The 24,375-nt window shown below is 55.3% G+C and overlaps 13 protein-coding genes across 13 annotated transcripts; 7 read left to right on the forward strand and 6 right to left on the reverse strand.

Moving 5' to 3' along the window:
- Positions 1 to 741: 741 nt before the first annotated feature.
- Positions 742 to 1,017, forward strand: LTR77_008702 (uncharacterized protein; the record flags this gene model as incomplete). Its single annotated transcript, XM_064805932.1, has 1 exon — positions 742 to 1,017. The coding sequence occupies one exon, from the start codon at positions 742 to 744 to the stop codon at positions 1,015 to 1,017; it is 276 nt and encodes a 91-aa protein (XP_064655791.1).
- Positions 1,018 to 2,149: 1,132 nt separating this feature from the next.
- On the reverse strand, positions 2,150 to 2,707 carry LTR77_008703 (uncharacterized protein; the record flags this gene model as incomplete). The annotated part of the gene is made up of 2 exons (XM_064805933.1): positions 2,150 to 2,614; positions 2,657 to 2,707. The coding sequence occupies 2 exons, from the start codon at positions 2,705 to 2,707 to the stop codon at positions 2,150 to 2,152; spliced, it is 516 nt and encodes a 171-aa protein (XP_064655792.1).
- Positions 2,708 to 3,107: 400 nt separating this feature from the next.
- Positions 3,108 to 6,029, reverse strand: LTR77_008704 (uncharacterized protein; the record flags this gene model as incomplete). Its single annotated transcript, XM_064805934.1, has 6 exons — positions 3,108 to 3,696; positions 3,902 to 4,129; positions 4,177 to 4,354; positions 4,419 to 5,029; positions 5,090 to 5,954; positions 6,020 to 6,029. The coding sequence occupies 6 exons, from the start codon at positions 6,027 to 6,029 to the stop codon at positions 3,108 to 3,110; spliced, it is 2,481 nt and encodes an 826-aa protein (XP_064655793.1).
- A 1,015-nt stretch (positions 6,030 to 7,044) lies between these two features.
- Positions 7,045 to 8,778, forward strand: LTR77_008705 (uncharacterized protein; the record flags this gene model as incomplete). The annotated part of the gene is made up of 3 exons (XM_064805935.1): positions 7,045 to 7,165; positions 7,214 to 7,426; positions 7,622 to 8,778. 3 exons carry the CDS (start codon positions 7,045 to 7,047, stop codon positions 8,776 to 8,778), a joined length of 1,491 nt encoding a protein of 496 aa, XP_064655794.1.
- A 299-nt stretch (positions 8,779 to 9,077) lies between these two features.
- Positions 9,078 to 10,233, reverse strand: LTR77_008706 (uncharacterized protein; the record flags this gene model as incomplete). Its single annotated transcript, XM_064805936.1, has 2 exons — positions 9,078 to 9,605; positions 9,775 to 10,233. The coding sequence occupies 2 exons, from the start codon at positions 10,231 to 10,233 to the stop codon at positions 9,078 to 9,080; spliced, it is 987 nt and encodes a 328-aa protein (XP_064655795.1).
- Positions 10,234 to 11,971: 1,738 nt separating this feature from the next.
- Positions 11,972 to 13,491, reverse strand: LTR77_008707 (uncharacterized protein; the record flags this gene model as incomplete). The annotated part of the gene is made up of 2 exons (XM_064805937.1): positions 11,972 to 13,423; positions 13,474 to 13,491. 2 exons carry the CDS (start codon positions 13,489 to 13,491, stop codon positions 11,972 to 11,974), a joined length of 1,470 nt encoding a protein of 489 aa, XP_064655796.1.
- Positions 13,492 to 13,930: 439 nt separating this feature from the next.
- On the forward strand, positions 13,931 to 14,727 carry LTR77_008708 (uncharacterized protein; the record flags this gene model as incomplete). Its single annotated transcript, XM_064805938.1, has 3 exons — positions 13,931 to 14,171; positions 14,224 to 14,506; positions 14,556 to 14,727. The coding sequence occupies 3 exons, from the start codon at positions 13,931 to 13,933 to the stop codon at positions 14,725 to 14,727; spliced, it is 696 nt and encodes a 231-aa protein (XP_064655797.1).
- Positions 14,728 to 15,023: 296 nt separating this feature from the next.
- LTR77_008709 (uncharacterized protein) lies at positions 15,024 to 16,011 on the forward strand (the record flags this gene model as incomplete). Its single annotated transcript, XM_064805939.1, has 2 exons — positions 15,024 to 15,296; positions 15,346 to 16,011. The coding sequence occupies 2 exons, from the start codon at positions 15,024 to 15,026 to the stop codon at positions 16,009 to 16,011; spliced, it is 939 nt and encodes a 312-aa protein (XP_064655798.1).
- Positions 16,012 to 16,456: 445 nt separating this feature from the next.
- On the forward strand, positions 16,457 to 18,008 carry LTR77_008710 (uncharacterized protein; the record flags this gene model as incomplete). The annotated part of the gene is made up of 4 exons (XM_064805940.1): positions 16,457 to 16,950; positions 17,003 to 17,129; positions 17,195 to 17,672; positions 17,731 to 18,008. 4 exons carry the CDS (start codon positions 16,457 to 16,459, stop codon positions 18,006 to 18,008), a joined length of 1,377 nt encoding a protein of 458 aa, XP_064655799.1.
- A 529-nt stretch (positions 18,009 to 18,537) lies between these two features.
- On the reverse strand, positions 18,538 to 19,227 carry LTR77_008711 (uncharacterized protein; the record flags this gene model as incomplete). Its single annotated transcript, XM_064805941.1, has 1 exon — positions 18,538 to 19,227. The coding sequence occupies one exon, from the start codon at positions 19,225 to 19,227 to the stop codon at positions 18,538 to 18,540; it is 690 nt and encodes a 229-aa protein (XP_064655800.1).
- A 228-nt stretch (positions 19,228 to 19,455) lies between these two features.
- On the forward strand, positions 19,456 to 20,070 carry LTR77_008712 (uncharacterized protein; the record flags this gene model as incomplete). The annotated part of the gene is made up of 1 exon (XM_064805942.1): positions 19,456 to 20,070. One exon carries the CDS (start codon positions 19,456 to 19,458, stop codon positions 20,068 to 20,070), a length of 615 nt encoding a protein of 204 aa, XP_064655801.1.
- Positions 20,071 to 20,892: 822 nt separating this feature from the next.
- Positions 20,893 to 21,269, forward strand: LTR77_008713 (uncharacterized protein; the record flags this gene model as incomplete). The annotated part of the gene is made up of 3 exons (XM_064805943.1): positions 20,893 to 20,939; positions 20,998 to 21,076; positions 21,132 to 21,269. The coding sequence occupies 3 exons, from the start codon at positions 20,893 to 20,895 to the stop codon at positions 21,267 to 21,269; spliced, it is 264 nt and encodes an 87-aa protein (XP_064655802.1).
- A 373-nt stretch (positions 21,270 to 21,642) lies between these two features.
- Positions 21,643 to 22,847, reverse strand: LTR77_008714 (uncharacterized protein; the record flags this gene model as incomplete). Its single annotated transcript, XM_064805944.1, has 2 exons — positions 21,643 to 22,370; positions 22,424 to 22,847. The coding sequence occupies 2 exons, from the start codon at positions 22,845 to 22,847 to the stop codon at positions 21,643 to 21,645; spliced, it is 1,152 nt and encodes a 383-aa protein (XP_064655803.1).
- Positions 22,848 to 24,375: the final 1,528 nt, after the last annotated feature.

Here is a 24,375-nt window from a genome sequence, read left to right on the forward strand (position 1 = left end):
CGACACGTTATTCGTACACTGACCATCGGAGTTGCAATGAACATGTTCCACCGTGTGCTACAGGCCTCCCAGCTAGGCGCTAACGGGAGTGCATTGCTGCCAACTTCCCGTCTCCTCCCACGACCAAAAGCCACGCGAGGTCCCTGCGCCGGACTATCGACACTATCGGGGCAATGCAAGTCACCCGGGTTTCTGGGCGCTCTCGGCTGGCCACTGGGCCATGGCGGCGCGTCGACTACACTGGGGACGTGTACCAAACCTCCTACTTCTATCGGTGGAAGAAGATGGCGGCAAAGGGCTGTCAGCTGCATCATTATACATAGCTGGCAGTAGCCTTCAGAAGGCAATCTCTCCTTCCTGCGGCCGCTTCGAGCAGACGACGCAAAAACCTGCACGTCGTCGGAATCTCCGCTATCTCCCGCCCACCTGCAGGATGTTAGAGACCAGAACAACGGTGCTGTCCTCGTTATTCAGCCTGCCATCCTTGAGAAGGCGCTCAATGGCCATGTATCCTCCTTCATGCTCTCCTCATGGCGAGCAAGGACGTATGCCTTCCAGCCTAAGTCCGGTCATGTTTCATTCAATCATACAAAAAGCCTTCATATGGCTCCTTTCAAGGCAAGTCCAGGTCACGCTCGTTTTGCTAAACTACCACAGGCTCGACATACATACATGTAGTTTTATATCGCCAGAAAGACTCCATCACCCAGGAACTCGAGCTTCTCGACAATAGCCGCCAGTATGTCGCTCTTCAGACCCTACGCTGAGCAGCACGCCGTACTCAGCGGACCAGGAGACCAACGTCCAACAGCAGAACAGGCTGTCCGCGATCAAAACCTCGTTGGTGGCCTCGCCGGCACCAATATCCTCATTACTGGATGCAGCTCGGGAATCGAATTTGGCGCGAAGCGCCAAACCGGTTGTAAAGGTAATTGCCCACCGCAGGTGCCCCCGCCGGGAGGCGGAACTACTTTTGAGCGCGACAGCGCTCTCCCGCCCCCGTCAGGCCGCGGTTAGGCGGACCTGGACGGGGCCACTATTTCTTGCGCGAAGCGCAACCATTCCATTCTTGAACCGCGAAGCGGTGAGAGTATAACAACTATACGTCCTCAACTACAGAACAAGCATAGTACGGTAAGTGCACAATAGCAGCACTTCCTTAACCACAGAACAAGGATGGTACTATCCTCGAACCGCGAAGCGGTGAGAGGTACAACAACAAAACATTTGTACAACGCGCCGAAAACGACCCGACGTTGACGTTCGCGTAACGATTTGAAACGGCGCGAGCACTTTACCTCACCAGAGCCAACGTCTGGATCACTGCTCGCGATACGGCCAAAGGCAATGCTATTGCTTAAGAGCTCTTGACTGACTCCTCGAGACCTGTGAAGGTGATTGAAATGTCGTTGGACTCTTTTGCCTCCGTTCGATCCGGCGCTCGGACATTCCTATCACAAGCCTCAACGCTGAAAGTCCTCATCAACAACGCCGGTGTGATGGCTACCCCTAAAGCAAGACAGCCGATGGCCACGAGCTGCAATTGGGCACGAACCACCTCGGACACTTCCTTCTCTTCGAAATCCTCAAACCGGCCTTGCTCGCTGGCGCTACACCGGAGCGGCCTTCCCGCGTGATAGCGGTATCCTCTACTGGCCATCGAAACGTTCCCGCCTTGCACTTTGACAACCTCGATTCGAAGACACCGTACCACCCAGGCGTCGCCTACGGCAACTCCAAGCTAGCAAATATCTACTTGGCCAACGAGCTCACCCGCCGGTACCAGCAGCAGCACCTCCAGGCACTCTCCTTGCATCTATGAAGCACCAAGACTCCTCTGCAGCGCCACATGGCCGGGACGCTGCAGTATGATGCTGTGATGGCCGATCCGCAGTATCAAGCTCAGACCAAGAGTGTTGAACAAGGCGCTGCGACCACCGTCTGGGCGGCGATTGGCAAAGAGTGGAGCCATCGAGGTGGTGTATATTTGGAGGATGCGGGTGAGGCTGGGCCGCTGGAAAAGGAAGGTTCGCCCTGGAGGACTGGGTATAGTGAGGCAGCGTACAAGCCTGAAGATGAGAGGAGGCTTTGGGAACTGAGTGAGCGGTTGTGCGGGATGCAGTAGGTGACAACGAGCTTGAGGATTTTGTCAGTCGTATTCATCGTCCGAGTCCACGATGAGCTCTTCAGAGCGGACATGCTGCGGTAGACTGTCCTCTGACTCGCCGCTCGTCTGGACATCAGAATGCTCATCCTCTGCCTCAAGCGTAGCTGGATCATAGTCCCTGACTAGTCGATACGTCTCCTCAATAGTCCCACGCATCTGCAATATCCTGTTCTTGACCGCTGTATAGTTCTCAAATGAGCCAAGGAGGCCCACGTTCTCCAAAGTATCAATCATCTCAATCACATAGTCCTGGCAGTCCCAGCTGTAGATTTCGTTCTGGATTCTCATACCACGAATTGTCTGCTCCCAAAGCTGGGTGGAGGCAATGTCCATATGGCCTGTGAGGATCTCTTTGAGGCATCTCCCGTCCGGAGAAGTGTGCAAGACATTCGCTACGATGTCGTTCGCTTCGCCGGCGACTTCGTACTGCATATGCTCGGAGGTGGTCTGGTTGTGGACACTCCATGTCCAGTGATAAAAGTTACTCACCAGATCGTTCTGGTTTCTTACGGGCCGGGAGATGGCTGCGCTGATGTTCATCGTGTTGCGGCCTGATCCTGTGTTAGAGAAGCGAGGGGCTCAAGACTAAACTAAGGTAGCTGGAATGATCGGGGTCCAAGACGGGAATACTGCACAAAGTATGGAGGACGCAGTCGTCCCTCTCCGGTAAAAGAAGTCTACTGGGTAGTGATCTTGGGCTGTAAGTCAGGCTGAAGAACGTTTACGTGCAAGAGAACGTCAGTGGAAGACTTTTGGTGAAACTACCGTCATTTGCATGGGCTACCTGACTACACTCCCATCCCATGTGACAGACCCAGCCGTCGGAGGGTCTCGAAGACCTCAACGAGGCGGGTTCGAGCGTCACATACTTCCCCTTCCATCATTCAACCGCCTTCTTCTCCGCCGGCGTGACCGCCATCATCCGGTGCCCAGAGGTTGATTACTCTCGCTCGGGCTCCCTCTTGCTCGGAGAACGCGGACTCGACACCGGGCTCTGGGGCTCCTGCTTGATCCTCGGAGTCGGTGAGGGAACCTGGCCCCTCACTTGCTGCTGGTAGCTCCCAGGCAAAGAGCGCGGGTTCTGCGACTCTGTCATGCTGAGCCTGCGGTTCAGCACAGGCTTGATGTCATGTTGTAGCGGTAAAGAAACCTGCTGCTGATGCTGCTGCTGCTGCGACCTGTTAGCCATATGCTGCGACGGTGCGTTCACCTGCCGCTGTGTAGGCTGCTGTGGTGGCCCTGGAGCCGAGCTTTGCGGCGGATGAATACCCTGAGGCAAAGTAGGTGGCGTCCAGCTCTGCGGAGGTGTAGGGAGCTGGTCAGCCCTCCAACCTCTCCGCAGCAGCTCTAGCACCTTGTCGTGGCATGCGCGCTTGAGCCGCTCCGCCCCCACCCGATCAGCTTCGATCTCGGCGTCTATCCGCGCCAGAGCCTTCCTGTGGCCTTCTGGGCCCTGCCCAAACCTCCTCTTGTCACCGCCGCCCCTGCGGTCTTCTTCACCATCACCTCTTCCTCGCTTTTGATCAAACCTAGTGGCAGCTATCAGTACTTTGTTCGCATTCCTCTGATGTGTCTGGACTTACATTTTGATGTGTTATGTTGTAGTGGTACGAGAGAGATGTTGGGTTGTGTTGTGAGAGCAGAATTTGCGATCGCCTTCATAACAGCAACGTCACTTGACTAAGCAGTCGACCCCTTTGTTGGTTCACTGGACACCTCATACTACGCAATCACAACCTTGCTCTTGCCTGCGCCAGATCCTCCCAGTCCGTGAGATTGAACGGAGCGTATCGATCGCCCCGAAGAACGTACAGTCTGTCACCACCAACATTCGAGGGGTCGACTCCATCCAGACGAGGCCGTACCTTGTCCTGCTTCAGCCCGCTCGAGTTCAATGCCGCTTGCGATACAATCCTCAGAAACAAAGGCACCGCATACGCTGGCAGGTTCTTGCGCGCATGCCTGCGAGGACGTTAGTCAAGGTCATCTTGTGAATAAGAGAGCCGCACCTTAAGAGTCCATCGAAGTCAAACTGCTCGGCGGCATCTGACGCAAGCAAGAGGGCAGCACATCCGGCTCTCCCGTCATGATTAGGAACCTGGACTCCGTATACGTTGGCATCTACCACACCAGCGAACCGTCCAAGGCATTCAGAGACCTCCGCCGTGGAAACATTTTCTCCTTTCCCTGAAGCGTAGGACAAGGCGTCAGCAGACCCTTCGCGCCTTCTTTGTCACTGCGAGAGACTCACATCGAAACGTATCCCCGAGCCTGTCCAGAAAAGACCATCTGCCATCTGGAGTCCTCTTCAGGGAATCGCCGGTGCGATAGAACAGGTCGCCTCTCTTGAACACATCTCGAGCGAACTTCTTCTCTGTGGCTTCTGGATTCTTCCAATAACCCACGAAGCTGGCCTCGCTCTCCAACCGGAAGAGCAGCTCGCCTCCGACCTCATATGGCATCTTGACGGCAAATCCCGTTGCTGGATCTCGTACGATGTCGTTGCTTTCAGCATCTACCAGCACGGGAACCACTTGATCGTGCAGCTGCCATCGCCTGATCAAGCCATCATGCCCGACAGCGTTGCGAAGGTACTCTCCCTCCTGGATGGTGAGATGTGACAGGCCGCCTTCGGTACTGCCGTAGAACTCAACGATGCGTTTGATTCCGAAGCGATCTTGAAAACGTCCCCAGACGTCAGGGCGCATACCGTTACCGTACATCATTCGGAGGTGATGCTGCCGGTCCAAGGGTGAAGGAGGGAGAGCGAGCAGGTAGCGCGCAATCTCGCCGACGTAAGTGCCCATCGTTGAGCGAGACTCACGAACCTCATCCCAGAAGCGAGATGCGGAAAACTTCTTTCTGCCGTTTTGTTAGTACAGAGGGGTGAGTAGAGGTAAGTGAGAGTGCTCTGCCACTGACCCAATACACAAGGTGGTCGGCATGATCATACAGATCAGAGAGGCCGAGCCGGCGGTTGAGTGGACCATGGGCATGCAGATATACCACCTGTCTCCGGCATTGCCTCGCTCCTTGAGAGGTCGAATACCCATTTGGGTGAACTGTGATGCTAGGCGAGAGTAGTACTTGCCAGTGGTGGCCATCACGCCCTTGGGAAAGCCAGTCGTGCCGCTCGTATACCTCAACGCCAGCTTCGTCTGCTCGTTGGCATCCTTGGTGTACTCTTTACTTGGCATAGCGGCTGACAGCTGGGCGACTTCATCCCTCCAAGGCCCATCGATGACTCGAGTCGTGATTCCCATAACCAGCAGGTCATCGTTGGATACCACACGGTCTTGAAGATCTTCGTCAACTAGCAGGAGACGGCATTCAGCAATCTTGGCACAGTGTACCAAAGCATCTCCAACAAGGCCGTAGTTGATCATCGCCGGCCAGCATCCAATGGCAAGCAGACCCATCCAGGCGAGCACAAGCTCAGGCGAGTTCTGCAGGTAGAAGCCAACACACTCGCCTGGTCTGACGCCGGCCTTGAGGAACCATTGCGCCAGCCGACAAGCATATTCGTGGGCTTGCTTCCATGTGTAGGTACGGACCGTCGGCGGACTGGTACTTGGATCCGAGTACCAGATGCAGTCGTGCTCAGCAAACTTGATGGCGTTCTCGGTGAACGTCTGCCAGATGTTGATCTTCCCTTGACGTCGAAGGCGGTCCTGATATTTGGTGCCGCGGCGGGCGTAGTAAAGGTGTGAGAGGTCCTTGCCTATATGGTACTTGGCGTTCAGGTACGCCGATAGGCCTAGGGCGCTGGCTATGGTCGTTCCAGCATCTGGTGTGAAGATGATCGTAGTCAGTAGAGCCGGCATGCCCTAAATACCCTCCATCACTACTCACTTTGCACCATGTTGATGTAAGGACGGATCCTCGAGGCTACAGTTGGACTTAATCGAATATGCCGATGACAAGGTCCAGCAATATAGCTTCAGCATCGAGGTTCAAGAGTTGACGCCGAGGTCGGCTGCACACATGTACTCTCACCAGTTTACTCCAACCTGATGATGGTCTTGAGTGGCTGAAAGACTCTCATGTCGTCCGGCAGGATTCCTTCCAGCAGCGGGGTGATCAACACGCATGCATCAGACGAGCGGAGACTGCTAGCCGAGGAATAGCGACTGGACAGATGCATTGGATTGTTACAAGGCTGGTGAAGGCTTGAAAGACCTGGAGGTCTGACAATCGAGGCGCCATCGACGACGAGATGTCTGCTTTCCATCCTAGGGGCCAAAGAGCAGACGGAAGTGGGATGGTGCCGAAGTTCTCCAATACCAATGCTGGAGCACTCCGTTACAGACCGCTTGCTGTACCTACAGTGTCATGGAGGACCTGCCGCCGCCTATATCAGGCGCCCTAAGGCTTTGCAGTGACGAACGTCCGACTCTAAATCATCCCACCTCATCAAAGGTTCGAGTTCGTCCATGCTTGAAAGTCTTTGGGGATGTTGAAATCGAACTTAGAAGCTGGAGAAGGAAGGTGAAAGTTGAGCAGTCGACGACGTGTTTTCATGCGCAGAGCACGGACGCGAAGAGCCTGGGCGTGGGCGTGGCGCTCCATGTTCTCCCTACTGCTAATAACACATCACCTCGAACAATGAGCGTCCGGAAGTCACTTTCTCAGAGCGAGAGACAAGGGGCCTTCTGGCGTGCGGCCCTGGATGGCACAAACTCAGGACGCAAATCCGTCCAGATCTGCCGTGTGGACCCTCGCCGCTCAATGATGGAGACTAACCGGAGAACATCCGCGAGAGGTATGAATGGCAAAATGGTCTTTCTTTAATGTCTTGAACTTGATCATCCCTTCTGACCAAGAGCTGCCCATTTTGTTCCATCTCAATCCTTGTGCTCTCAACCCAACACGCCACTATGGCTCCACTGGAAACGCCAGTTAATGCGCAGCTCTTCATCAACGGCGAGTTCGTTGATGCTTCCGATCAGAAGACGTTCGATCTGAGCAGTCCTTACTCAGGAGAGCACGTCGGCAAAAGTAGGACTTCTGTTCCCTTCATCGACACCGATCGCTAACAAGCTGCAGTCGCCGAAGCCACTGTCGTGGATGTCGACACCGCCGTATCTGCAGCTGAAGCGGCATTCCCTTCCTGGAGCAGCCTCTCGCCTACGCAGCGCGGAAAGCCCCTGGCAAAGCTCGCCCAGCTCAGACAAGACGCCACGCCCGAGCTCGCGCGGCTTGATGCACTCTCCATTGGCCGACCTGTCGGAACCTATTTCGACGGCCACTATGCGACTAGTGAGTAAATTTAGGTGGAACGAGGCACTGCTATGTCTTAGACTTGAAGGGGCTGAAGCGCCTACTAGCTGAGATGACTCTTAGAGGTCATTTCAGCTTGTCGAGCCTTCCTGGCGGTCTAGGATAGAAGCTATTCTACACCGTCCTTCCTCTACGGAGGATAACATGCTGACGTCTTTCACCTAACGTTTGTAGTGCACTTCCGCTACTTCTCGGAAGCTGCTTATCCAACCGGTACCTCGTCCCTCAACACCCCAGGCTTCGTCAACATGAGTATGCGTCAGCCTTATGGTGTGACGGGCGTTGTTATCCCTTGGAACGCGCCCCTGGTCTTCCTGAGCAAGAAGCTCGCACCAGCACTGGCAGCCGGCAATTGTATGATCCTGAAGACTTCGGAGAAAGCACCCCTGTCGTCGCATCTAGTAGCCACCATGCTGAATGAAGCTGGCTTCCCTCCAGGAGTGATCAATATACTGCACGGGCACGGTATGCCTTCCGGTGATGCGATCAGCAGACATATGCGCATCCGCGCTCTGTCGTTCACTGGTTCCGTGCGCACAGGTCGGCTGATCCAGAAGGCAGCGGCTGAGAGCAACTTCAAGCACCTGGTCTTCGAGATGGGTGGCAAAAGCCCGGCACTTGTCTTCGCAGACGCGGATCTAGAGCAAGCGGCGCAAGAAACGCAGTCTTCGATCATGTTTCACAGTGGCCAGACGTGCTTTGCCAACTCACGGCTGTACGTGGAGGAGAGTGTTGCGGAGAAGTTCATGGCCTCGTTCAAACAGATGGCCTCAGCACGAAAGCTGGGAGATCCGCTCGACAAGGAGACAGCGAGTGGGCCCCAGGCGGATAAGGCGCAATACGACACGGTCCAGAAATATCTGGAAGAAGGCAAGAAGTCGGGCCAGGTTATCGAAACAGATGCGAAGATGCCTAACGGCGAGCAACACCTCTTCGTCAGGCCGACCATCCTGATGAACCAGCCGGAAGATTCGAAAGTGCTGAAAGAGGAGATTTTTGGGCCTGTGGTAGCTATCAATACGTTTAAGACTGAGGAAGAGGCTCTCGAAAAAGCTAATGCCACCGAGTATGGACTGTACGCTTCCGTCTACACCAAGGACATCGACCGAGCGATGCGGGTAGCGAAGAGCTTCGAGAGCGGAATGGTAGGTATCAACTGTACCTCGCCAACTGGGGCCTGGGATATGCCGTTCGGAGGGTATAAGCAGAGTGGTGTTGGACGGGAGAGCTTCCACGATAGCATGGATGACTGGCTGGAGACGAAGTCGGTTTTCATGAAGGTGAAAGGGTTGGCTGCGTCGACAGCGGCCAACTCTGTCCTCGGGCGTTAAGGCGCATTAAGAGGACGGTGCAAAAGCTAAACTGTCAAGCCTGTTTGGTCTCGCAGTTCGACATCGGTCTCAGAGGTCGCAAGTGCTGGCATACGTCGGCCTGTTCGGGGTTGCAAAGAGAGAAGAGAGTCATGGCAGGTGGCACAACAAAATCTACCATAATTGATACATGCTGAGCCTCAGAAACACTTGCCGCTCCGCCGCTTGTTCCATCTCTGAATGCCTTGCCTCCCATTGCTGTTCAATGACCTCACGCCGCTGCCACGGGCGAACCCTGTGATACTGCATCAACTGCTACATCAGCGAAGTCGGGGGTCAGTAGGAGAACTACGCGGGCCGTAACCTAGCATACCAACGGCCTGTCCTGAAGATGTGATGGTGTCAGGGCCTTCGACAGCTCCGACGGCCGCGGCAGACGCCTGCGAACCAGCTGCTGCGTCCAAGGCGGTCATGCTACCCTGCTGTGCCATTCCCTCCCGCATTTCTCGATTGTACTGATCCACCTCCTCCTGCTGACGCTTCAGCTCGTACCATCCAGCCAGCTGCCGGCGCTGATTACGAATCCAGTTCTTCCCCGCCTTGCTATGAAGATGTGGAGGCGGTAATGGTTTAGCTGGAGCGTTGGGGTCCCTCGTCGAGGCTCGATGATCGATGCCTGAAGACGGGTGCTGTGAAGCATGGTCAGCTTGCGGTCGCTCCGTCGAACGTCTTGCCACCACGTCTCCGAGTCCGGCATCAACCTGGACTGGTGGAGGGTGCGAAGCTCGCTCCGGGCCAGCGTTACCATATGCAGGCTGCACAGGCTCATGCTCCCTTGCCACCTCTCGCTGAGGCACATAAGGATAAGCCCATCTTGCATCGCCTACCGGGCACTTCTGACCACGGTGGCTTGAACCTGACTCACCGCAGTGAGCACATCGATCCTCACACCTTGTCCTCCGTATATATGTGTCCTTCACGGAAGCAGGTCTAGCAGCGCTTCGTGGCCGTACTCACGGCATCCCGCCGCTGCAACAGGGTTTCCCTCCGGTCGTGAGCTTGCTCATACCTTGAGCTCTGCCGCTGACTACTTGCTGGTTGTCGCATCGCAACTGGACATTGAGAGGAGGCAACCCCTCCTCGCAAGGCATTGCCGCTGCTCATCACCTGCCCTGGCGGTGTGTAACCAGCTGGGCCCTGAGGAGGTGGACCTCCGCGAAAAGGGGCGCTGACGATGCCTCTGCGCGGTTGTAGCGGCGCGTAGCCTGCTGAACCTGTCGCGAGAAGCCGTCGTCGCGGACTTAGCCTACCTGTGTCGTGACCTTCGTGCTCACCTCGAGCTCCGTATTCGACACGGCCTTCACCACTACTGTAGCCGCCGCGGACCCCAGCCCTTGGCGCTACTGGCGGTGTTCTTCCATCTATACCGCTCTCCCTGCTCACGTTTCCAAAGGTATGATGATGTTGGTCGGACATGTTGCAATGTGTGGTGTTTGACTTGTGAGGTGACGCGTGAACAAGATCTTTAACCTCAAAGCGCGTCTCGGTTTCACGTCGGCTCAACGAGAAGCCGGCGGCCGGACCGAAAGTGAAGAGAATGAAGAGAGCATGAACTATACAAACGCAGGGAGATGAAAGCCACTTATCTTGAGCTTACACCAACAAATGCAGTGCATCATCCGCTGGCAAAGCAGCCGCTCAACCTCCATGTCCTGCTCACCCTTACATTACCTTGGACTCCTTTCTCATCCTCCGCCGGCATCTCATCACAGCATCCACAGCATCCACCACATCCGCTCGCACCGCCACTGCGATGCCCCACCGCCGCCAAGCCAGATCACCACCCTCCACCCCTCACTTCGATCGTGACATGGCCTTCCTCGACATGCTCGATGGCGCGCGCGTAGCACCAGCGGTCACGCCACCACTGATCTCCTCATAGCACACTGCTTTTGAGCTTCCTTCAGGTTCGCGCCGCCTCAAGGGAACATGCGAGGACACCACGGACCTGGAAGAGCTGCCGGCTCATTGTCTGCTCGCAGTCCTCGTCGACGCTTCTACCGGGCACACCGTTTCCCTGTCACCCAGAAGGACCAAAAGCCATTCAGACCTGCTCTGTCGTGCTTTTGCAATGGCTTTAATCTTGCGCGCCGAAAGAAGAGAACATGAGAAGAGGAGGACGGAAGAGCTGAGGTGAGCTTGGGAAGACGGGATACAAAAGCCGAGATAATGCGTGCACGTGACAGAATGCAATCACTGCATCCCGAAGAGAGCAACGGACCTCGTCGCTCATCCGCTGCAGTGTCCTGGACTGCTTCATCGACACCTTCTCAGCACTTTACTTGCAGATTCTGTGTTGGCTGCAAAAACGACGAAAGAGCCGCGTCTTCCAAAGGCTCGAAAGGACATCCCTCGCTGCTGCCGACAGTCCCTGTCGAGCTCGACAACGGTAAGGCCAGCCAGTGCCACCGCCGCCTCTAGACTATCAACGCTTAGAGTTATCCGAGCCTCCTGCGCCCGCTGTCGGCGTGCAAAATGTGCATTCAACGCTGCGATGATAAGAGAAAATGGCTTAACCAATGAATCTGAGCGTCGAGACGCATCGTAACATCTACATACACATACTGGTCCAACAGATCACCAACGAGACGGTCTTAACGGCCCCGTCGATACCTAAAGGCCACAATTTGTTTCTGTCAAAGCCTTGTATGATAAAAACCGATTTACCCGCGGACAATGCCGGCAAGGACCTCGGTCTTCCTACAATGCAAGTCACACCATACTGCTGGGCCCGCACAAATTCATCGGCGCAAGGACGCTGGACCACAGTGTGTCGAGCCCAGTGCGTCGTGAGCCATCTGGACGCACGGGCCGGTCACGCCGTCTCCCGAAGACAACCTGGAAAAGTTTCTTGCTTTGCTTGACTGTCGACACGACTGTTTTCGGTACCGCCAGACGAGCTTAGAACGTTCATTGTCCGGAGAGCACCATTCTTTTGAATTGGTCCAGCAGTGTTGAGCACAGCGTAACTACCGCCTGGTGATCGAGCTCATACTCGCCCTCGATGGCGCGATAGAAGGCAAGCAATACTTCCTGGCACAGCTGCAGATCGTCCGATCTATGCATTGCTGCTTCTGACATACCGCTGAACTGTGCCGAGACGATGGTGCAAAATGCTGCAACAATTGCTTGCAGAGATGCCCTGCAGTCGTTGTCAGTCTTGCACCTTGTTAAGAAGAAGATCGACCCACCACGTCGTCGAAACATCGCCTTGCGGTACCAGCATAGCGAGCTTCAAAAACCTCCTGGAATCGCCGTAGGACGGTACAATTCTCCGGTCAATCATCGCCTGCAGAGCCTCTGGCGCGAACACATCAATTCTACTCCTGAACCCAACGAGTTCTTTCGCTACCTTTAGCTGGCAGACGGTCCGGAAGTAAGCACCCTCAAGCATGACACTGTGAACAATGTCTGATCGATACATTGCCTTGAGCACGTCAGTCGCCTCAAGTTTTGCAAGAGCATTATTTGCCCGCCATCGCTCCAGCTTCGACATTATGTCCTTGTATTCACAGGGATGCTGCACTGGTGAGCGCTTCCGGGCACCAACAGAGAACAGATCCTCAGCTGCCTCGGCTTCAATGACAGCGAGACTGCAGTGTTGTGCGAAGACGTTGAGGTTCCATTCGGAAGGTCTTTGCTCATGATTGTTCAAGTCCCACCAGTTTACAACATTCGCCGGGGGTATTGGAGTGCTGATGTCCGCCAGTCGCTGGCTCGTTGACCGTCGATGGCCTAAGCTCATGTTCGTGTCCATGAAGAAACTGATCCAGAACACATACGCCTGCTCTCGACCAAGAGTAGTGTCAGCAAGATGGCTCGCAGGTAGTTCGTTGTAACCTAGTTCTTGTGCCATGTGGAGGGCGGTTGATGCGAACAGCGCTGCCCGTTGCCGCTGCCTGCTGGTTTGAAGCAAGAAGCAGATGATCAGTGAAGCTTGTACAAGCTGCAGGGACGGCGGACCCATCAATAGCTCTGGCAGCTTTGCCAAACACTTCTCCAGGTACCATTGGCTTTGCGGAGTGTCGATTGGCGTGGCGAAAAGACTCATAGCCCGTAGGCGGTGAGTGATCGCCATGGTGGCATACACCAGGACCCAAGGGAGGGGGATACTGTCGTTGACGCCACTGTAGCAGTCGCGGAAGATAGTAGTCAGGCTTTCAGGGTTGAACAACGGCATCCTACTGTTGAAGTCGTGGAGAAATTCTTGGAGGAGGCGTTCGCCTTCTTCAGGCAAAGGGAGGTAGCATTTGGTGCTGGCGCAACTACCCTCCACAAAAGGGGGCCTCGCATCCAGTGAAGGAATGCTTAGCAGGTCAAGAGAAGCATCATGCTCGTTTTGTCCTTCGAGGAGGTCCGTTGGTTGCTGCCTTGAGCCATCAGCTTCCCCAGGCAAGGCTTCCGATGAATCGTAGCGGCGTTCAGGTTCTCGGACCTGCGCAGGACGGGTCAGGGAGTCGGCGTCACCAGTGGAGGGTTGACCCAAGCGTTGGGGGTCGAGATGAGGCGTCGAGCAGACATGCTTGGTGCGTTGACAACGTAGGCATGCTGGAGAGTCGTCGGCCCATACGCACTTGGCCTTATGCTCCCGGCACCTGTCACATGCCTGGGGCTGAGTTCAGTGATGGAGCGGCGGAGCTTCCGAGCGCGGCATACCTTTCGAGCTGGCGGCATGTTGGTGCTCGGCCCTCGCTGCGTACCAGGCCAAGCGTGCGACTGGTATTGCGAGCAAGATTGATAACGCCCGGCCGGAGAACGAACAGATGACAAAGGGCTGCGAACGGAGAACGAAATGCACTAGGCCCAAACGGGCGAGTATGGCTTGTAAGCTGCCACTCGATTCACTCAGCAGGACAGGGTGACTAAAACACCAAGACCAACTTCGAGTTGAGTATATGCCGGGGCTTGAACACACCCTGCTCAACATCACATCCCCGGACCAGCTGAAATGATGGATGAAGTAAGCAAGGTCCTCCTAACGAGGAGGATTGCTCATAAGCAACATGGAGGTATAGGAGCATATCGCAGCCCTCTCCCAATGCATATATACCAGCTCTTCGATATCCGTTAACAGCGCCTCATCAACACCTCACCAACGCTTCAAAGACCCACAATGTCTACATCCAAAGTACTCCTCGTCCTCGGAGCCGGCGGCAACGTCGGAGCAAGCGTTGCCAGCTCGTTTGCAAAGAACGGCTACAAAGTCGCTATCGCAGCTCGACGACTTTCTGATGCGGTCGACGACGATGGAAACCTGCAGATCCAGGCAGACCTGTCGAAGCCGGAAACTGTAAAATCCTCGTTCGACAAGGTCACGGCCAAGTTCGGACCGCCGAGTGTTGTCGTGTACAATGGTACGTTCTCCAGGGTGATGCTCTGGATGACATGGTACTGACATGTCTGAAGCTGCCAGCGCCCAGCCAGTCCCGGCGGAAAGTCCTCTTGACCTGCCGCTGGAAGCGTTCAACCGAGATATCGCGGTCAACACCGCCAGCGTCCTGGTCGCCGCCCAGAATGCAGTCGAAGGCTTCAAGAAGCTACCCAAGGGCACTGCAGGAACGTTCATCTTCACTGGCAATTTCTTGAACGTCAAGACCATGCCTTTCTTGGTCAGCGGGGGCATAGGGAAGGCAGCAACCGCCCATCTGCTACAAGTCGCTTCGCAGGCGTACGCCCCTCAGGGATTCCGGTAGGTCTTCCGCAGTCAGACCTTTAATAGCTTGCTAATGATAGCATAGCTTCTATTTCGCAGACGAGAGGAAGGCGGATGGTAGCGCCGCCTTCCGTGACATCAGCGGGCCCAATCATGCGGAGCACTATCTCAGTCTCGCCAAGAGCACGGAGAACCAGCCGTGGTGGCAGACCTTCGTCGGCGGCCAGGGTTACAAGCATTTCCCGGAGAAGTTGTGAGGTAGATGGATCGTTTGCAGATCATCAGGATCATTCGCTAGCCTAAGAGCTTCAGATTCGACACAGAGGGCTATGTGGCAGTGTTGGGGTGAAGAGCCTTAAGCAGACAGCAGAATGAATTGTGTACTCTGCAAATGCTTCCTAACAACGAGTCGCTGTCTTCATGCATATGCTTCCTTGCGAGCTTAGTCCTACGAGCCGTTAGCGCATGAATCCTCCCGCTTGCGATCCACCTCGACATACAGCTTCTTCGAGCACGACCAAGCAGTCTCCGTTGGTTTGCTACAGCGACAAGAATGGCGGAGGACACCGCCTCGCAGCTGGAGACGAAGGACGAGAAGTCCTCCTCACAACGATCTCGCGAACAGTATCTCGAAAACGCGGGGAATGCTCAGTCCACATACCTACAATCGAAGAATGCACTATATCTATCGCCAGCTCAGGAGGCCGCCGTCTGGAGCTACATGGAACGGTTCGAAAAGGGCCATGGGGTCAGAAACCATCCTCAAATTCGGACGTTGATGGCGTGGGATCGAGATTCAGTTGATGTCCAGCGTCTGGTTATGGCTGTATGGTGTTGTCCCAATGCGCTTTTCTGTAGCTGACGCGAACATTCAGCTTCACGGCGACTTCAACTTCCCATACGATCCATTCGATAATAACCAGTACACTATGCAGACCAAGATCAACGACGTCGTGGTCAACGGCGAGGTCGACAGAGATTGGGCGCCACGTCTAGGCAGCTGTCCGCGCCATGTCGAAGTGTGCATCTTGGTCTACCATGTCAACGACAGGGACAGCTTCGAGGCCATACAGCGGTATTACGACACGTTCTGCCTTCAAAGAAGCGAGGCCCCACCCTCTCGTCTTTACTGTCGATATCGTCGGCATGAAGACGGCTGCGCTGGAACGCCGGTATGGTCGACCCTCGTCTTTGTTGTTGCGTGGATCGAGCAGTCAACACACAGACATGATGAGTCTTTCTGGAAGGTCCCAAGAACTGAAGGAGAGGAGTTCTGTGCGAAGATCGGAGGCGTCTTCGTGGTCATGTGTCCTGGGTTGAGGGAAGGCTGTGGGCCCGAAACTCTCGTAGCAATGGCCTACCGGACTTTGTACAGACGGATTGAGAATGAGTATCTGCAAGGGGGACCGGTGGACCTTGACGACGGCTCAGAGATGCCTGGAGCTTGCGACGTCGCTGAGCAGCAGCCTCGCTTTAGGACCAAGCAATTCAGGTCGTTGTTAGGACGGATTCGGTCTGTCAAAAGCAAGGCAAAAGCATGAGAGTCCCCCCGACAGTGGAGCCGGGCAGATAAGTGGTGTTCTCACAGACAATGACAGCTCATCGAAGGGAGTAACATAGCCTTCTCGGAGGTGGGTGGGTTAGGAGATATTGGACTATCTGAAATCTTTGTCAGCATACACGATTGTCACAGAGTCCCCATCCAATGCCAACATGTTCATGCTCGTACGCTAGCCATGACCTGCAGCCAGCATCTGTGAGAAGAAAGAGAAGAAGGAATGATTAGTAGTACCACTTCTCCGCCCTCTACAACACCCCTGTCGTCCTGACTCGCCAACCGAACCGACCGAGGTCGTTGTGGGGTCGCGGGGAGGGAACAGAGGAATGAGCGATGGCCTGGCCCGAGGGACCTCACTCTTACTTCTCTACTGCTATCTCAACCTACAACACTTCCTCATCCCCAAAAAGTTCAAGGACACAATAACCATGCCCTCCAAACCAGGAAACCCAGCCTACGTCCTCGGCGTGGGCCTGACACCCTTCATCAAACCACGCAAGACCCGCGACTACATCGAACTTGGATATGAAGCCGGCGTCAAGGCTATGCTCGATGCTGACATCACCTACGACGATGTCGAGCACGGCGTCGCTTGCTACTGCTACGGCGATACATGCTCTGGCCAACGCATCTTCTACCAGTTCGGCATGAACAGCATCCCAATCTACAACACCAGCAATGCCTGCGCCACGGGGTCCACGGGCCTTCATATGGCGAGGACGCTGGTGAAGAGTGGAGCTGCCGATTGCGTGTTGGTCATTGGGTTCGAGCAGATGGCGCCGGGCAGCATCAGCAGTCCGTTCAACGATCGACCCAGCCCGATGCAGTTGGGTGTCAAGGTGATGGAGGAGACGTACGGGAAGCATGACAGTCCGAGGAATGCACAGTATTTTGCTAATGCCGGGAAGGAGTATATGGAGAAGTAGGCATTCTTACCACTTCCAATTCCCCGTGCTCTTGCTTACAAAGTCTAGGTACGGCGCTAAAGCAGAAGACTTTGCAGAAATCGCGCGCATCAGCCACGAGCACTCCCAACGTAACCCCTACGCCCAATTCCGTCAGGAGTACTCTCTGAAGGAGGTCCAGGATTCGCCGATGATTGTAGCTCTGCACCGTCCCTCCCAACGCAGGATAACATGCTGACGTCTTTCACCTAACTTTTATAGCACTTCCCACTCACCAAACTCCAGTGCAGCCCGACCAGTGACGGTGCTGGAGCAGCTGTCATCTGCTCCGAGTCCTTCCTCGCCCGGAAACCTCAGCTCAGGAGCCAGGCTATCCTCATGGCTGGCCAGTCTTTGAGAACCGATGAGCCTTCGCTCTATTCGAAGAGCGCTATGGATCTGATTGGCTTCGGGATGACCAAGACGGCAGCGCAGATCGCGATGAAGGAGGCCGGCGTTACGCCGAAGGACATCAAGGTTTGCGAGCTCCATGATTGCTTCTCCGCCAACGAGCTGGTGTTGCTGGAAGGCCTTGGGTTCGCAGAGAAGGGTAAGGCGCATGAGCTCGTCCGAAACGGAGATATCACCTATGGCGGGAAGGGCCCGATCATCAATCCATCTGGTGGACTGATCTCGAAGGGCCACCCACTCGGCGCCACTGGCCTGGCCCAGTGTGCTGAGCTGACATGGCAGCTGAGAGGTAACTTCCACCTTCTTCTCCCCTTTCTCCTCCTCCGCTGACCACTGTCCTTCTCCAGGCTGGGCGAACAATCGCCACGTCCCCACCGAGTACGCCCTCCAGCACAACCTCGGTCTCGGCGGCGCCGTCGTCGTCAACGTCTACAAGCGTGCCGACGGCAAGCCAAGCCGCAAGCTCAAAGACCAGGAGATCACCAAGCAGTCGTACTGGAACTATAACCCGGCGACCGAGGCGCGATATATCACCAAGGCGGATGCCGATAAGGTGCGCAGCAAGGAGAATCGGGTTGAGTATGCGCTGGGCGACACCGAGGAGAAGCTGTACGCTAGGTTGTAGGAGTGGTTTATCTGTACATGACTTAGCTTTCACAGCATGTGTGTACAAGATCGATCGGGCCTTCGGTTTAGGATTCAGACACGCCTGCCGAAGTTGCGGAGCTATAGTCTGTGCGCGTATCAGCAGCCACCGCGCTGGACGGCCACCAGCTCTCCCGAGTCTATGCTGTGCTGGCTTTGCGTGCGCCAGACGCCGGCTCCTGTACGAATGATATGAGTGATAGTCTTTCTGGTGTTATGATACCGGAACATGCGGTCCCCATTTCCAAGCCCAAAGCTCCACCAAACGAGGTGACGTCGCCAGCATGTGACAGTCCCCCTGACGGCCCAACTGCGGCCCCCGTTCTTTCAGTGTGGCCCCTGGCACGACTTCCATCGTGCTCGGTACAAGACATCCATATAAAGTTACCGGTGCCCCCATGCAGCGGGTACTGTCGTCGCAGGACTGCCGGTGGCAGGCTCGGCAGCGTGCGAGGATCTGTGGAGGATGCAGCTCCTGAAGGCTGACATGATGCTGTCCCTTGCGTTCTTCACCCCGCCGCCATACCCTTGCCAGTTCGTAGACCTTCATCATCGCTCGTGCCAAAAGCATGCTTCCTAACAAACTCCACGTAGCCCAACCTCCTCCCTCTTGCAAAGCTCACTCCATCTTGTAACAGCCCAAACACCAACCCCACCTTTGCGCCCATCTTCGCCAGTCTCACAGCAGTAGGCAGCGGGAACCCATTCCAAGCTGAGAATGCTCCCGCTGTGCCCAGCCCAGCCAACACCGTGCTCACAAAATCCCGCGGCACCACCTTCTCTTCCCCCTCATCGCCACCATACCTCCCAAGATCTCTTCCCACCCTCTCCCTCCACCCCCTCACCGTCGCCGCCCTCCCTCGATCAATGCCTTCCTCCATCACCACGAACACGGCACTCCACAGTCCCAGCTTGCCAGCCATCTTGAAGCCTTCCTTGACGCCGCCGAGGATGACATGGTAGTTTTTGCTTTTGTGGTACAAATACCAGCCTGTTTGCGAAGTGGGTAGACGGTGGGCATTCTCAGCGCGGAAGCGGAGACCAGATTCTGTGCTGCCGTGAGCGAGACCCAAGGCTAGACCGGTGCCGGCGGAGAGGGTGGTGAGGAGTACGGTGCGTTCGGGGAAGGGGATGGAGAGGCGGTGCGGAGGTGGAGAGGCAGGCTTTGTAGGTGGTGGGAGTGTTGTTTCGGAGGCCATTGTTAGACCACTTCACCTGGCGGGCATTGCGGTAGATGTTCAAGACAAGATGGCAGCTTGATGGTCTCGGAGGTGAAGCTCTATTCCGCAAAAGGTACATGACTCGCGCCTCAAATTTACTCATGTCGCCTGCCAGGTAATTTGCTTTCCATATCTCCCTACATCACGACAATGCGATAGCGACGGCGATCCTCTGTAACTTCAACAATCCCCCAAATCACGCCCACCATGCCGACTCAGTCCAACCCGCGCACGTGGACTCTCCGCTTCAAATCCCACCGCACCACCATCCTGCTACACATCGATCCCATCCAGACCTTCCCGTCCGTGAAGCGCGATCTCCTCGAAGCGCTTACGCAGACCAACCCCAGCGGAACCTTCAACGGCCACCAAATCCCACAAAACTCTGAGGCAATTGTGCTCGGTAAACCTGTGGACATCAACGACCTCACTCGCGGATGGGAGACGATCCAGACCTCCGGCAGCGGCGACAGTGAGAGCAGCGGGAAAGGTAAGGGCAAGGCTGGTTCAGCAACCCCTGCGAAGGCATCAGGGAAGAATCAGGTGCAGGATTGTCCGCAGGGCGCAGGTTTGCGTGACGGAGGCATTGTGGCATTTAAATTCCGCGGGCAGGATGAGAGTGAGAGAGCAGACCGGACGCAAGGCGAGGATGAGGACGAGATTGTAGTCGCCAAAGAAGATCAGATCAACAAGGAGGGAGAGCAGTGGGATGTCGTCGTCCCGACGCTAGAGGAGACGTATGGCGATCAGGTGGCGGAAATGATGGAGGACGAGGACGAGGGCATTGAGGCCGATGCGCCGAATGGTTCGAATGCGGGATAGAGAAGTGCTTGCACATTGTGACGCCCTTGAATATCGGACTGGGACCGTTGGCTGGGCTATGTTGGCTTTGCTATGAGCCTGCGAAACGAGCTACGAACGCGTGGGTGAGAGCATGCTTATGGCAGGTCTCCAGCTGCACCCTCTCCAAGTATGTGCAGAGCCACCGACCCAACAAAAGCAGGAAGCTGCTTGGGAATCAATATCCGCCCACCAGCGTCCGGCCGTACTGTAACATAACTTCATGGATGCGCTGGACTTGACCGGTGATTACTGAATCAGCCTCAGAACAACCGCCAAGGAGGCTCACAGGCTGGTGCTTCTATTCAAGATGGGAGCTGTCCCGCTACACGAGCCCATTTTTGCTTGCGTAGCCAGTGTGCTTACTCCGGCCGCCACCCGCCCAGCGCATCAAATCTGTGGACAACAGCGGACAAGTCAGGGTTTCAGCGCATTGAAGGTGCTGCTGGAGGTGAAGCATGGGAAGCAACACTAGGTCTAAGGGCTGTCAATAGCTTCTTATGCAAAATCATCGTGCCACGCTTAGGTTGTGCCTCAACAAGATCCATAGATAACAACTGCCACCCGCTCCTAGCATCCTTGCCATGAGTTCAGTGTCGTTAAAGTAAAGTGCTGACTCGTATCGCCGCAAGCAACACCCTGCTGTGCTCAAGATTGACTTACGGCCCCACAAAGGCAAAATCGCGAGGCAAAAGCTAGCGTGCTCAACTTGGACCGCACCGCAAGATTTCTTCACAAAACCAGCGAAACAACCTCCAATCTATCTACCATCGTGAGCCCTTTGATGACAGTCTGAAAAACACTATGGCGCAAGGAACAATCAAGAAAAGCAAAGCCGGTGCGCCGAAGGTGTAAGTGGCGAAGCTTCACTCTCCAAAATGTGCCCCGATATTGACGAATACCTCCAAGATCCCAGCGGAAACAGACCGGCAACCGTGTTATCAAGCCGAAGAAGTCGGCGCTGGTGAAGCAGCAGCAAATGACCAAGGTAGGCCGCCCATCCATGCCGGATTTCTTGGTGCGACGAACTGACGTTCGGGTAGAAACACACTTCAGGCCTCACAGAGATGACGGAGAAGTCTCTTGCGAGCAAAGCGGGACATCTGGAGATGCTGAGGGGAGGGAAGAAGGATAGTAAAACTGGAGGCCCGAAGCATGGGGCGACGAAGAAGGGGAAGTGAGGTTTGCTGGTGGCGGGATGGATATTATTGCCGGATCCGTGCTGCTGTTGCATGGGATGAGTGACGAATGTGCTAAAGAAGCCTTCCGGAGTTCAAGGCTTGGTTGTCGGAGTGGAAGACCTGCTATGGTCCACGGAGAGGTCAAGGTGTCGAAGCGTGGAAGATGGACGAAGACCGTTTGAAGGAGAGCCACGATCGCTGATACGCAAAAACCCTTGGTACGCAAACGCAATTGAGTGTCAGGGTCAGAAGACAGAAAGATCAATCATGAACATGAACACGACGAAGCTGGTTGACACATCGATTCATTAAACATATGTGTACAAGGTCCTGTCTACCCTTATCACACCACCTTTTCACACACATCACCACATCACGAGTACCTCCCCTGTCGCCACGGCTGCTCCCATCCCTGCGACTCCTTGCCCCGAATCGGATACGTATCAACATCCACCTCAATCTCCCTCGTCACCTCAATATCATTCTTACTCGTCAGCGTCGAACGGGGACTCTTCATCTCATGAAACGCGACATTATGCCCCATCATGTCATCAACATCTCTTGAGCTGCCGTAGCGCTTGTAGCCGTTGCTGCCAACGATGCCTGCAGGGCCGTGACCGGAAGCTTTCGATCGTGAGCCAGACAAGCCGAGCGCGGTCTTGGTGCTCTGGAAGAAGGCGTTGAAGAGCGGCTTGAGCGCTGGGAGTGAGGCGGCGAGGACACCAAGACACAGCTCGATCATGTTCCAGACCATGAAGCCGTCGTGCCAGAAGCGGTCTTGGTCCGTGAGGAAGGTGGTCTGGAGATGTGCTTTGACGATCGCTGAGGCGCACGCGACGAGTCCGAGGGACAGGATGACGGCAAGGGTGACTTTCGTGCGCGTGTTGACTTGGAGCTTGTAGATGATGGGGATCGGGATGAGGGCGAAGAGGAAGTCGGTGGCTATATTTATGATGGAGTTGAAGAGGCCGATGGACGAGAAGGTGTCGTTGCTGAAGCATTTGGCGGTCGCTTGCTCGGCGAAGTTCCATGCTGCTGAGACGGGGACGCAGGAGAAGATGAGGGTGCCGGCGCAGGCGAGGCAGAAGGCTGTGAGGAAGACTGCTTACATGTTAGCGAGCAGGAAGATCTGGTGCGTTGCGACATTGGCGTACCGATACAACCCCAGAGGAACCACTTCCATGCCTTCTTCGGCGCCAGTCGAATCAAAAACAGTGCAATGGAGATCTTCACGAAGACAACTCCAAACATGTTCCATAGATTGTGGTAAAACTGCCACTTCATGATCCCTTCCACCTCCGGCAGTGGGATACAGTCAGCGTGCCGGCCGACACCATGCGTGGTCTCGCCGACGAAACAGATGAACGTTGCGATGGCCATGAGGACCGCTGCAAGCATCATCCAGTCATCTGGCCCGAAGAACTTCAGCATGTGTATGCGGACGTAGGATCGTAGGACCATGGTGATGGTCGCTGCCGCCATGAAAGCGCCTGTAACGCCGAGCACTTCGCCGACATTGCTCTGTTGGCAGTGAGGTGTGTCCTTTGCGGGAGTGAAGCGCGGTGTGATGGCTGGCATGGCTGAAGGTGTACTCATGTCCAAGCGGATACTAGATCCCAGTCAGTCGTGCGAACGAGATAAAGTGCGATGATCATGGGTGTGTCGCGCGACACCCATAGTGTTCCATACCTTTGGTTCAACTTCGACTTGCTTGACTTGGACGAGACGAACAACGAGAGGAGTTCTTCTTCTGCAGAAAGCAATCAAGCATCTACGAGACCAAGCCAGCGACAAAAATCAACCAAGGCACGATCTCTTCCCCGCCAGATGGAAGTCGTCCTTTAAGATCTGAGATGAACCATTTGCGCCATCCTCCCTGCGCGACCTCAATCTAAATCTCTTGGTGAGCCTCGTGTTGGTCGATGCAGTCTTGTTGAGCTTCCGCGCAAGCGAACATACAAAGGGGCGCGGCCTACTGCAAGGTACCGTCTACCCGAACGTTACCACATGGGCAAAGGGCAGCCACACGGTCATTAAAAAGCGAGATGAAGTTGGTGCTGTACGGATGAATGCTTGGCTCGTGGTCCATTGACAGGGGATCTTTTCGGAGGTTCCAGGAAGATGCAATATGGATCTTGTTGTTTTAGCCGGCGAACTCCTAGGATCGTGGAACCGAAAAGTGAATATTCGTATTGCTCAACATCGTTCTGAGCTATCATTTTGTGGCCAAGTATTGCTGTAAGGTAGACCGGTATCCTCATAGTAGAATGTCTTGAGGTTTACAGGCACGAGCAGAGTTGTAACTGCCGAATTATTGAATCTCCCGTGTGCCGTGTCTCAATGCAGCCACTCCGCACGCGAGCACCAAGGTCCAAAAACGGATGCCACGAGGTGGGCGTTCATCGAGGGCACGGGTAAATGTTCAGGCACAGATCTGGTGCCAAATTTCGAAGCGTCGTCTCAAGTCTCTGTTCCGCTTTGCCTTACAAGATTAGGGTTGGTCTCGCCTAAGCATCCATGAATTTCTCCTCAAAGCATATGTCCATTTTGGGTATTGCAACATCTTTCTGGGAATGCTGGCAAGCACGACCACGGCCTCACGGTCCCGTGACCTTGTCTCGGAAGCCCGAGTGCACGACGCGGTTCCGCGCAGTGTTGTTAGCGAGGTTGGTCGCTTCTGTAGCGAGCCGCTCTCGCAAGGATGGGGTGGATTCTGTCGGGGAGCAGTGGAAGAGGCTGAGATCGTGGAGGTTAGCTTGTGATTGTTCCTTGAATCCGCCGCCCCGAACGACGGGACGGTCGGGAGCAAGGATCTAGTGAACGCCTCCATGTGAGGCACAGCAAGCGACTTCAGCCGTCACTGTCAACCTGGCCTTGCGCTCGACATCGTTTGGAGGAGGGAGGGATGAACTGATGAAGGGCCGAGGAGCACTGCATTGACGCCTCTCGGGTCACCTGCGGCAGTGCCGACAAAGAGAGCGGATCTGACTGCTACAAGACAAAGAACAACAACCACCCCGTCCCGCCGGCCACCATGGCACCAGCGGATCATTTACCTCTTGGAGCCGGCGAGCTACTCTGCTAGAGCGGGCCTCGGCACTAAGGC

The sequence above is a fragment of the Saxophila tyrrhenica genome, assembly GCF_035928015.1.
Source record: "Saxophila tyrrhenica strain CCFEE 5935 chromosome Unknown scaffold_15, whole genome shotgun sequence".
Classification (NCBI taxonomy): domain Eukaryota; kingdom Fungi; phylum Ascomycota; class Dothideomycetes; order Mycosphaerellales; family Extremaceae; genus Saxophila; species Saxophila tyrrhenica.